This window comes from Lepisosteus platostomus, chromosome 2 (assembly GCF_059453375.1).
Source record: "Lepisosteus platostomus isolate fLepPlt1 chromosome 2, fLepPlt1.hap1, whole genome shotgun sequence".
Lineage (NCBI taxonomy): Eukaryota > Metazoa > Chordata > Actinopteri > Semionotiformes > Lepisosteidae > Lepisosteus > Lepisosteus platostomus.
The window spans coordinates 78,300,601-78,312,881 of record NC_142612.1 but is presented as its reverse complement, the minus strand read 5'-3'; the positions used below and the strand labels follow the sequence as shown (position 1 = coordinate 78,312,881).

General features: G+C 48.0%; 1 protein-coding gene across 2 annotated transcripts; it reads left to right on the top strand.

The window, feature by feature from the left end:
• The first annotated feature begins 336 nt into the window (after nucleotides 1-336).
• On the top strand, nucleotides 337-9,290 carry eif2a (eukaryotic translation initiation factor 2A). 2 transcript variants are annotated; one of them, XM_088620579.1, is made up of 14 exons: nucleotides 337-442; nucleotides 993-1,062; nucleotides 1,398-1,469; nucleotides 1,785-1,903; nucleotides 2,212-2,311; nucleotides 2,684-2,766; nucleotides 3,504-3,577; nucleotides 3,683-3,827; nucleotides 4,346-4,462; nucleotides 4,552-5,123; nucleotides 6,020-6,133; nucleotides 6,317-6,439; nucleotides 8,284-8,349; nucleotides 8,758-9,290. In XM_088620579.1, exons 1-14 carry the CDS (start codon nucleotides 415-417, stop codon nucleotides 8,821-8,823), a joined length of 1,749 nt encoding a protein of 582 aa, XP_088476705.1. In that variant the 5' UTR covers nucleotides 337-414; the 3' UTR covers nucleotides 8,824-9,290. The 2 variants fall into 2 exon arrangements, with proteins under 2 accessions (XP_088476705.1, XP_088476710.1); XM_088620584.1 differs by lacking the exon at nucleotides 993-1,062 and having other exon boundaries at nucleotides 357-442.
• The last annotated feature ends 2,991 nt before the right edge of the window (nucleotides 9,291-12,281 follow it).

Sequence of the window (12,281 nt, the reverse complement as noted above, 5' to 3'; positions counted from 1 at the left end):
GAAACTGGACACTCAAATAATAGAATTATGTTTTTGTTCTGAATGTTTGTAATTATGTTCCAAATTGTTACTGCTCTGGCAACAGAGTGATTCATCTCTTATGCCAAAAAACAAAAAAAAAGCTTTGAAATATCAGAGCCATTTAATTTTCATTGCAACAGCAATCAAAATATGCAGAGTATTACTTTTAAATCAGGTGTTATACTCTTATTTATATCTATGTATCGCAATACAGCAGCACTCTGAAGCCGAAACCAGCAGGAATTCCCGGCCGGACCTTTTTTTTTCCTGACGTGTGCATTGATACACGTACACGCGTTTCGGGTGATGCGGTCGGGTTTTGTCGACGTGTTTTTCCCTGTGTCTGTCTCATGGGCCCACACTCACTTCCTGTCCCTCCCCTTCCGGTGCAAGATGGCGCCCCCCACACCAGTGTTGGCAGGTCGGTAGCGTGATTATGTTGCTTTGTTGGTCGTGTGTGGTTATGAGGCAGTCGGCAAAATGTGGAAGACAAATTTAGTTAACTGGCCGTGTAACACGGGTGGATGTCCGAGATTGCCCAGTGAAACTATCTAGGAGTAGAGAGATGTTTTTTGCTCAACATCCCTGTAGAACCGTTCACTACACCATTCACAGTTTGGTCACGCTATTTCTAGGTGCAAACATAAAACTAAAGAAATAATAAATGTAAATAAACTGAAATAATAAACTTAAACTGTGTACTACCCTGGGTGTGTTTTGGGTATTATATGTGTAACCGTGATCTTGATCAGAAGCAGTATGTGCCCTTCAAGGCGATAAAGCTATATTCGGGTGACTTTATATTCGGTTATGCTCTGAAATAAAAGATCGCCCGACGTTTTACACAATTTGCTTGGCGAACACGAAGCAGCGATCCTGCCCTTTCGGGGTTTCAGGTGCAGACACTGTGTTTGGCGTTTACAGTTTTTTTATTAAGAGGACATTGTTTCTGTCACTATCGCTGTCAACAGTTCGCGCATCGAATGGAACATCCATGATCTATGGCCCTCCAGACTGTGTCGAAAATACTGTCTTTAAAAGGTATGTTATTGCAGGGTTATAGGTTTGACTGCAGACAGCGCGTATTTCTCCAGTTAACGTTTTTACTCAAAACACGTCAGTTTGCCTTAAAAACTTTGATTTCGCTTGATATGTCTGGCGCCCAGGTTAAAACAAGTATAAAGGGGGAAATTGAAATGATAAAGTTGTTCCTAGGTTGATATGGGTGCACGATCTAAGTTCAAACATGCTCTGGAATGACTTAAATGTCCCTGCTTGTTGTCAGTGCTGTTTCAGTGGTGAGATGATGAGAACGCCAACAATTGTGTTTAAATGCCGTTCTCCTAAATCCTGTTTGATTTGTTTTTTTTTTCCAGGGATGGACGAGCAAGTAAATTTGTGACGTTTAGCAGAGATGGTTCCTTGTTCGCCTGGTGCAATGGAGACAAGTGAGTGATGCCTTTGGCCCCGAGAGGGGAGAACAGACCAGCCCTGGCTCTAGCAAATAGTCAGGTTTGAGCCTGTTTGCTGATGAAGTCTTGAGTCTGTCGATGAAGTAGTGCAATAGAATAAATAAGCTAACTAAACATGAATCCTGTCACTATGTTTCAGTAAAATTGTACTGGTCTCTGTTTTGTGTGCATTTCGATTGTGCCGAGCTGTGTTGTTGCTCATGAAGGGATACTTTTCCGGTGTTTAATAAAACTGAATGCCGGTACTGGAGCATGAGCCCGGACAGAAGTGTGTGGCTTTCTCCTTCACAGGGTCAGTGTACTTAATGTGGCAGATGGCAGAGTCCTGCAGTCTCTCGACCTCCCAAAGACGGCCTGTCTGGAGTTCTCTCCCAAGAGCTCCATTCTGGCAACATGGCAGCCTTATAGCAGTATGTATCCCCGGACACAGCTCCCTCCTTTCTTGCATTTGCCTGACAGACGCAGTTGTCTCTGTGGCACAGAGAGCAATCACCCTCCTTTGTCTCTGATACGGCCACATTCATGCACAAACCTATTAGGATACTCTGTCTAAACTGAGTGTTTATGCTACCGTCACATTTAAACACACATTTATTCCTTTTTAAAAGGTCTCACATTCAGTATTTGGGGGCAGAATGCTCCTCTATGAAGAAAATAGGATGTTTCTGGCTCTGTGCTGGAAATCAGAAAATCAGGGTGTTGTTCTGGTCTGTCCCAGAAACGCAGGAGAGTGCTCAAGGAGACCCTAACCTTCACCTGTGGGATCTGCAGACTGGGAAGTGTCTTAAATCTTTCTACCAGAAGAAAATGCAGGGCTGGTAAGTGTGGCAGGGGTTTTCAGAGCAGAGTCACACTTACGGACGAGAGGAGTTCATTCAGCCCCCTCTCGTTCGTCTGGTAGTTGGTAGCTAATTGATCCAGGGATCTCGATCATCAGGGAATTGTCTTCAACAACATGGCTGGGCTGCCTTTTCTAGACCCTTTACGTAAACAAAAGGTGCGTGGTTTTAAATGCACTAACAATTGTTAAATGCATAAACGGTCACAGTGACACACAGCAGGTGAAATGTTGCTGACGAGTCCGATGACCCCAAAGTGAAGAGCTGCTGTGATGCTAGAGAATCCTAGAGGTGTCGAACGAGGGTTCGTTCTACACTGGTGGCGCTTAACTCCCTTTCTTGTTTCTTTAGGTGCCCAACCTGGTCCGATGATGAAAGTATCGCCGTCAGGAATGTAAACAACGAGCTCCATTTTTTCGAAAATAACAAATTTGGTGAGCAGCGCTTACGTTAAGAGCATGAGCTCCTGCAGCAGTTAAAGAAACCGCAGTGGCGGCCCCAGTTCTGTGACAGCGCTGACCCCGACCTGAACTGGGTGCTAATTGAAAGTGGCTGGATAATAAAAATCTGTTTACAAGGGGACTGAAGCCGCTTCTAAATTTCATCCCCTTTGGTTTCCTTGTGGAAAACGTATTAAAACCTGAGAGCTGATTTCCTCAGAGCAGTGCTTTCAGAGAAGATGTGCTTTTTTTCTTTGGTCCTTATAAATCGGCATGCGAAATAATATTTTCTGTCGCCAATTTTCAGCTGTAAATTATCATCTGAGTCAACATCTGAATAACTCAATTTGGTGTGTCAATGTGTCATATTTAAAGACTTTTGTGAAGCTCAGAGGCAATTATCACGCTTCCTCAAGTATAAACATGTGTAAAAAGCACTGTGTAGCAGAAAAAATTGACGCAGAGATTCAGGTATAGGCATATTTCACTTTCTCGGTTTGAACAGATTGTTTCTAGGTGTCTGAACTGCCTGTGTTCAGGGTGCTTGCTTGTACCTCTTACTGCTTGCATGTGCAAAGTTGCTTTTCATGGTCACCATGTTGGATAACAGGCTAATCTCTTTAATTCCCCAGTCCTAAGACATAGTCTGTACAGAACAGTATCGATCGTTGCACTTTAACGATCAGCTCGTCCCTGCTGACAAGCCTGTCAAGTGTGCCGTCTTTTCACAGACACCATCGCCAACAAGCTGCACCTGCAGAAGGTCACGGAGTTCGTCCTGTCTCCCGGAGCTCAGCCCAGCAAGGTGAGTTGAGACGCTCCAGGCCGTGCTGTGTTATCCGCTCTCTCCTTGTGCGCTCGTCCGTCGGCCGTGGAAAGACTAACCCGAGGCGTTGTGCTGCCATTTGAGGTCGCTGTCTATGTCCCAGGAAGCAAAGGGGCCCCCTCCTTCGTGCGGCTGTACCAGTACCCCAACTTCGCAGGGCCGACCTCAGCTTTGGCCAACAAAAGCTTCTTTAAGTCTGACAAAGTGACGATGCTGTGGAACAAGAAAGGTACGCGTGCGCGCAAGCACTCCCGTCTTTGTCTCGTGGGTCGCGCTGACCCGGGTCCCGGCGCCGATTCGGAGGAGCGCAGGGTGTGACCCCCCCAGCGAGACCCTTTGTTCAGCACTCGTGACCCCCGTAAAAATAATTTCTAATCAAGTTGCATGTAGAGTGCGGGTTGAGCAGTGCTAAACGGCTCGTTTTATTTTCCATGAAACACCCCCCCATCGAGCTGATCGTACTGTGTCACTCAGCAACACTCCGTTCCACGACATGACAGGAGGGCCTTCACGGCCCAGCAAGAATCGATCTTGACTCATTTGTTTTCTCGTATTTGTGTATCGACAATTTTACCATCCCCCCCCCCCCCCGGTAGATAATAAATGTGCATTTCGATTTCCCGGCCGGCTCTCAGACCTGAAGGGCAGCGGGAGGCGCTGTGAGCTGCCGGGGGAGGGGGGAGCGCGATCGAGCTCATGGCTCTGCGTGCGAGTCCTGACGGGGGGGCATCTCGATCTTTCCCGCAGCCTCCGCCGTCCTAGTGACCGCTAGCACGGAGGTGGACAAGACGGGGGCGTCGTACTACGGGGAGCAGACCCTCCACTACCTGGCGGTCAACGGCGAGAGTGCGGTCGTGCAGCTGCGTAAGTGTCAACCCCCCCCCCCCCCCCCGATCGGTGGCCCCCAGTCCTCGGCCCCCAGCTGAGCCGTCTCCCCTTCTTGTCCCGAGCAGCGAAGAGCGGCCCGATCTACGACGTGGTCTGGAGCCCCGGCTCCGCCGAGTTCTGCGTGGTCTACGGCTTCATGCCGGCCAAGGCCACCGTGTTCAACCTCAAGTGCGACCCCGTGTTCGACTTCGGCACGGGCCCGAGGAACGCCGCCTACTACAGCCCCCAGGGGCACATCCTGGTGCTGGCGGGCTTCGGCAACCTCCGGGGGCAGATGGAGGTCTGGGACGCGAAGAGGTACAAGCAGATCTCCAAGCCACAGGCGCCGGACTCCACTTTCTTCTCCTGGTGCCCGGACGGGGAGCACATCGTCACGGCGACGTGCGCCCCGAGACTGAGGGTTGGCAACGGGTACAAGATCTGGCACTACACCGGCACCGTGCTCCACAAGTCCGACGTGCCGGCCGACGCCGAGCTCTGGGAGGTGCTGTGGCAGCCGTGTGCGGAGGGGGTCTTCCCCGAGAAGCCCATCAGGTACCAGGCGGCGCCCAGCGAGCTGGGCAGCGCGGAGCCCAAGCCAGCCCAGGCGTACAGACCCCCGGCGCTGAGGAACAGACCAGCCGCCAGCTCGAAGCTGGTAAGCGGTTTTCAGAGGAGGAGACGGGTCAGGGGAGCAAGCGATCGGCAACGCAGGGGCAGAGGAAGTTAACCGAGTTGCAAATAGTGGTTTGGTGTGTTGTGTTAGTTTGCCGCAAAGTCCTACTTTATATTAATATCATTTTGTACGGCACCTTTTAAGACACCTCAGGTCATGGAGCTTTACAATGATACAGAGATAGGAACACACAAAATAGTCCGGTTATAAACATGTAAGCTTAGGTCCTGTTATTGTAGGTTTATGGGGTTGAGCAGTGTGAAATATTTTTGAGTTGTGTGGAGTTCGTTTCAGGTGGTGGATAGGTTTAGGTCGATGTGGCTTTCTGTGTTTTCTGATTGGTTACTGGGGGACACCATGACTGAGAAACAGGAAAGATAAGGAGGAGAGGGAGTGAGGGTTCAGCAGGTGGAAACGAGGCTGTTCTGCGGTAAACTGGACAAAGAATATCCGTCTCCATCCAGACCCCATCTGTACAGGCCGGGTGTTCAACCACCAGTGCACAAGCCCTACACGTGGTTAAATAAATATAAACTTTATTGATCCCGTGAGGGAAATGACTTTTCAGCTTAGCACAGTCAACACAGCACAGTGTAACGAAATGATACAATAATACAACAATACTATACAGTACTTACAATACAGTCAGTACAGTCAGTGAGAAGTGCACTAAGAAGAGTTACTCACAGTCCAGAACACACGAAGAACAAACCAGAACAGAACAGTACACAAAATGCAGATATCCACTTGAAGCCACTTGTGAAGAAGGTCCAGAATGACAGCCAGCGGGCCTCGGGGAGCCGCGGGGAGCCCCTGCGCTGGGGTACGGCCTGCGGGTCCCCGGTCCCGCCGTGACGGGGCCGTACCTGTCGTTGCAGCACGAGGAGGAGCCGCCGCAGAACATGAAGCAGCCGGCCGGAGGAGAGCGGCCCCTGTCCAGAGCGGCTCTGAAGAACCAGAAGAAGCGCGAGGCCAAGAAGGCGGCCAAGCAGGTGCGCAGGGCCGCCTCTCTCCTCTTCCTCCCCCCCCCCCCCGCGAGACGGCTCGCGAGCCCGAGCTGGAGCACAGACCGCGGAAGGGCCGCGGCGGCGCAGCTCGCGCGGGGGGGGGGGGGGGTCCGTAAACCCGCGGGTTCCCCGTGCGCGCGGATCCCGGTGACGCTGTCGTTTCCGCAGGAGGGGAAGTCTGACGACGTGCAGGACAAGCCGCCGGACCCCCTTCCCGCCTGTCCCACCCCCGCCGCCGCCGCCGCCTCCGGAGACCCCGAGACGGACAAGAAGATCAAGAACCTCAGAAAGGTAACGGGGGAGGGGGCTGCTTCGCCCCCCCTGCAGGAGGCGCTCTGTCCTCGGGGGGGGGGGGCCTGTTCTGCGGGTGTGTGCGCACCGCCTTTCCCACCTGGAGGGAAGGTCCTTCTCCGGCTGCACCGCCAAGTCTCTCTGGCTGAACCAGCTGGGGCTGACGTGTCCCTCCGCCTGGGGAGCAGGGGGCGCCCTTGTGTTTCAGTCACGGTGTCTGGGAGATTGTGGGGCAGATCGCAGAGGGGCCTCCGTGATGTTCTGTCTGTGCACGTCTGAATGTCAAGTACATTTCACATGACCTGGATACACAATTAAGAGGAAATAAGAGCATGATCAGCTTTGTGAAGACTGTTGGCTCTGGACACTATCCTTCACACAGCCAGGCTCTCTCTACTGTATCACTGAGCACTGTACTCAGATATGTAGCCGTGTTTTAGGGTTTTATTTGTTCAGGCACAGAGCATCATCATCGGCTTGTACTACAGACAGGAAGTCTGCTGGTGTTTGACCCAGCCCAGTTCTTCATCCCAGGATCTTTTCGGTTTTCTGTTTCGGGCCTGTTTGTAAATTTGTATTCAGCTTCCATCCAGCTGCATTCAGGGTTCAGGTCTGTAATGATTATAAATACTGGACCAATGTCTCAGTTTCAGAACTGCCCTCATTCAGGTGTGCAGAATGTCCGATATAGGAAACACCCACCATGGGTGTGTCTGATATAGGACACACCCACCATGGGTGTATCTGATACATGACACACCCACTATGGGTGTGTCCGATACAAGGTCACTCCCACTATGGGTGTGTCTGATACAAGGTCACTCCCACTATGGGTGTGTCTGATACAAGGTCACTCCCACTTATACCTGTCTGGTTACTGGGTCACACCCACTGTGGGTGTTCCGATGCAGGGTCGCTCCCCCATCCCTGCCTCATCAGCTGATCAGACAGCAAGAGCTGATTAGTCAGAAATAATGGCCAGCAAATTGTGAAGTGGCCGTGTGAGGTTCTGTGCTGAAGCTGTTGAAAATGGTGCCCTTGAAAGTCGGCTGTTTCCGACACTCAGGTCCGACAGAAGAAACCAGGTAAATAAAAGTCTGTGAAAGCAAAACGGGTTAAGTCATAAATGTAGAACTCAGCTGGAATGAAAACTAGGAGAGAAAGCGTTCTTCCAGGACCAGTGCAGGGAGTCTAAGTGTTGACATAAAGCTAAATACTGTGGAAACAGGTGAACACTAATCACAGATACTTTTTCTGCTTTCATTTAGTTCATTTTCTCATAATATTTTACTAAAACTGTGGTACGTGTTTACCTTACCATGATTTACACGTGTACTGTATCTCAGATTGTGGTACGTGAGAATTAAATGTTTTTGATGTAACGTTCATGTAGGAACGCACGCTTGATGAGCAGTAGTGTGGAGCTTGTTCCTGGTGTAAAATGAGGAGCTGGTGTAAATGGACTGTCTGTCGTTTGGGAGTGGGCTGCACTGCACGCCCATTGACCTTTGAGACTTCATGACGACTCTGCGGTCTCCGCTTAAGATGGGGACCTTTCATTTTTATAGGTTGCAAATGCTAAGAGGCCATTCAGTCTGTGTTGCTTCTTGGATGCTGGTAGCTTATTGCCCTGCTGGCTGTTCCCTGAAGGATCTCGAGGAAATCTTTGTGAGCAACATGGCGAGGAACTCCGAGCTCTGGTACCGAGACCCAGTGCTTGTTTTCTTTTAGCAAAGTTATTCTGGGGGGAAAAAAAAGGTTGGCTCTGCGTCACCCACGTGTTAGTGGCTTGAAATGAAACTTTTTTTTAGGGTAACTTCCCTGTCTTTCCTCCTCGCCCCTAGAAAATCAAGGCAATCGAGCAGCTCAAGGAGCAGCAGGCCACTGGCAAGCAGCTGGAGAAAAACCAGGTGAGGTGCCTTGAGCTGGGGCCCTGGGAATTCTCTCCCTGCGGCGCCACCTGGCGTGTGGAGGACTCGGGAATCCAGGAACAGTGGACCTTATGGAGGAAGCCGTGTGTGCCAGATACTGATTCCTGTTGGGTACTTCAAACCCCAGGTCTGCTGAGTTAGTTGCAGTATGTAGTGAGTTACACAGACTGTAAGTGGAGTTCCAGCTTCAAAGAAATGACGTACACCCCGCCTAATCTGTCATCCTTCTTATTGTGGAAGCTTTATTGAGTTTGTTATTATGTTCCCCTGGGCATCTGATGAAATCCAATGTGTCTCTGTACATTGTATTTTTCGTGAATCGTGCGTTGCGTGTCGGGTTGTGACATTCGTGTTCTGACGTCTTTGTCTTTATCCCTATTTTTTTAGATTGAGAAGATACAGAAGGAGTCCCAGTTGTTACAGGAATTGGAGGATTTGGAACTGGGATTGTAATTTAGAAAGGAATTCTTTGGCCATTTTCTGTCCTCAAGCGCTATATAAATCGCAGGGTTTATTTTTCAGAATTCTACATCTGCTCTGGACACGTCCTTCACCGATCACAATCGCAGTTTGTTTTGTTTAAATGAAGTGACTCGCCGAACAGGAAAGCTACAATCTGGCAGGTGTTACAGAGCAAGATTCTTCTATTTTGGTATGGACTAATTTAAATGTCTGAGCCACGAATAAGTATTATTCTTTAGCACAAGACAGTAAAGCTATGCAATGCAGTTTAAAAAAACAAAACAAATTCTAGTTATATTTTAGGACTGTACATACTGTACTAAATGCTTTGCTCTGCTCAACAGTTGAAAAACTTAAGATAAAACATTGTGAAATTGTTTTACCATGTTTCAGAAGCCTAAATCGGTTATGCCATTTGTATGAACTGGACAGTGTAAAATAAAAGAAATGTCAAAGAATCTGTACTCAGTGTTGAATGGTAGAATTTGGGGGGGGAGGGGGACATAAATTTGATTATCACTGCCTGAACCTTCACATTCAGAGCAGTTCTGAAAGAGAACTATACCATTACACAAATGGTTCCTTCTGTGAGTTCAACGTTTGGAAAAAACTGCATCTATTATAATACTATAGAGGTTTTGGTCATGTTTTTATTTTATTGTATTATTACATTTGATGCCTCAATCTAATTTCCTATTCAAATCAAACTATCTTCTGTTACAAGGGGAAATAGAATTTATGGCAGAGTCAAGTCATATATCAGGTCAGCCTATTTAAGGAACATGTCCTATAGTGATTTATAGACTATTTTACATGATGCAAAAGTTAAATTAAAGAGGGAGATGAATGATTTTCTACATTTATTGTCCTTAGACCATGAGGTGTCTCCCAGGTGGAGGTAGATCTGATGACAGAGGAGGTGGGGAGTCTCACACTCCACAGTGCTGCTGGTCTTCTTGAGAGCCCCTTGCATTTAGATTGAGAAACCTGATTCACTCTGATGGTTTCACTAAAAAATGTTCATTTTCCCCAGCATATTTGCAGTTCACAGTACTGATGTTAAAACGGTATGTTAAGACACTTTCAATAAAAGATATAACAGATTTATTTTAAAAACTGAGAAGTTTGACCTTTTTGTAAATGGTCTGACATGAGATTCTTCCCATCTTAAGCCTTTATCTATGATCATTCCCATATACTGGCTACACCTCTTCAATCAGACCACTTATTCCAGTGGCTTGGATGGGAGATTCCTTGTTTTTTCTAAAATTAAAGATGTTTGTTCTCAAAACATTTAACTCTAAAGAGGGTATATTGTGCTATTCAATGAAATAACTCGATTTGAATCATGGTGATCTGGGTTCTGATTAAGATGATAGGGCTGAGGCAGCAGCTAATGTGATGAGATGTCTGTTTGCCCTTACAATTATTGGTGCACAATGAGGGGACAAGAGACCGCCTAGTGGTGATTCAATGGAAGTGCAGCATACAACCGATAACCATTTCCTCACTTTGACCCGTTGAGAACTTTGAGTTGAATCTGAAATTCGTCTAATCAAATTTGTAATTTTTCATTTGAAATTCTTTGACAATGTCCGTGCCAGCAGGAGTGGCTGAATCATGGTAAAAGCAGAGGAAACATCAGCAAATAAAATGATCAAATGTCTTTGCTTGGTCTTGAACGGTGTGATGTATTGTGTCACCTCCTCCCCTGTATGGAAACTGCAGGGGGCCAGTAAGGTTCTGTGTGATTTCTAGCAACAACAACAATAATAATTCCTAACACTTATATAGCGCTTTTCTGGACACTCCACTCGGAGAGCTTTGCAGGTAATGGAGACTCCCCTCAACCACCACCAGTATGCAGCCCCACCTGGAAGATACGCCAGTCTGCTCCCCACACACCAGTGGGGAGGAGAACAGAGTGGTGAAGCCAGTTCAGAGATGGGGATTATTAGGAGGCCAGGGGGGGAATTTGGCCAGGACGCCGGGGTAACACCCCTACTCTTTTCAGGAAACACCCTGGGATTTCTAATGACCACAGAGAGTCAGTTTCATGTCTCATCCGAAGGACGGCACCTATTTTACACTACAGTGTCCCCGTCACTATACTGGGGCATTAGGACCCACACAGACCTTTAGGGTGAGCCCCCCCTGCTGGCCCCACTGACACCTCTTCCAGCGGCAGCCTGAGCTTTCCCAGGAGGTCTCCCATCCAGGCACCTCCCAGGCTCACACTGCTGAGCTGCAGTGGGCTGCCAGCTGGGAGCTGCAGGGCGGTATGGCTGCTGGCCATGTGTTTTACACATTTAGGTCATTCGCCAGCTGTTGGCCTGCTTACCGTTTCACCCAGGAAAAGCATTAGCACTGCTGCCCCTCAGAGATACTGGCCAGGGGCTTCAGGCCCTGTCGTGTCACTGTGGTGTCACCCTCAGCCAAGGTGCTGGCCTGTGTCTTCCCTGGGCTGACATCCAGCTTCCCTCTTCCCTCCATCCCTTTTCACCCCTTCCTGCTCGGCGCCTCCGAGAAGAAGAAATCTTTTCCATAAGCAACCGAAGTCTGAGATGCTTGGTTTCCCACAGCTTTGTTACTGGGGGGAAAAAACGAAGAAACTGTAAGCGTTGGGTGGGCGTAACGGAGAGAGACGTATCATCGGGTTGGGGAATGTCGTCCAGCGTCTGTTCGGGACTTCTTTTGCCCCAGGGTAGGAGACAAAGCCCACACCCGAGCGGTCCGCTGGCCCGAGCTCATCCGGGGACCTGTAGCGTTCAGCAGATTAAAGATCACGCGACTCCCTGCCGTGGGACTCTGGTTCATCACCCCCCCAAGAGCACAGATCCCCACTTACATATTTCCATTGTTAGGTAGATAATCTGTATTTATTATAGATCAGATATACTGATATTATCGCTCAGTCAAGGCAGTGAGCAGCTTAATTACTGTTTAGTAATGGCAGATATAATTCACTCATATTCAGCAGAACCTAAGTATTGTAAAATAAGGTTAAGGAGGTTCCATACAAAATAATTCATCGAATTTACCCAGTTAAGACTCTTGTTGTCCTGTGATTTAAGACTAATATAGATGATAAATGCGTTTTTTGTGCCTGTAGCCCTGAAACTATTCAGCATTTATTTGGTTATGTCCTTTCTGGACTGAGTTGCAGACATGTATTAAAAAAGACACCAATACTGATATTTGTTTTGAAGAAAAAGATGTTATGTTAAGTTTCAGCCCCATCGAAAACGATACTAAAGTATCGTTTGTAATAAATTTAATTATAACGGCACGTAATTATATACACAAAATGAAGTGGTCTGGGAAGAATCCTCTGTCTGAGCATTTTAAAACTGAATGTAAAGGAGGAATATCTACAGACTATTTCAAAATGTAAAAATATGAAAGGGGTGCGGGCGCGATCTTTATTTCATTTGTTTAAACTTTTTTTC

Excerpts from the sequence above, each read along its gene's own strand:
- eif2a (XM_088620579.1), top strand. The coding sequence starts at position 415 with ATGGCGCCCCCCACACCAGTGTTGGCAG. Across the intron at positions 1,063-1,397 it reads GAAAATACTGTCTTTAAAAG|GGATGGACGAGCAAGTAAAT; the intron begins GTATGTTATTGC and ends TTTTTTTTCCAG. Across the intron at positions 4,463-4,551 it reads GAGTGCGGTCGTGCAGCTGC|CGAAGAGCGGCCCGATCTAC; the intron begins GTAAGTGTCAAC and ends TGTCCCGAGCAG.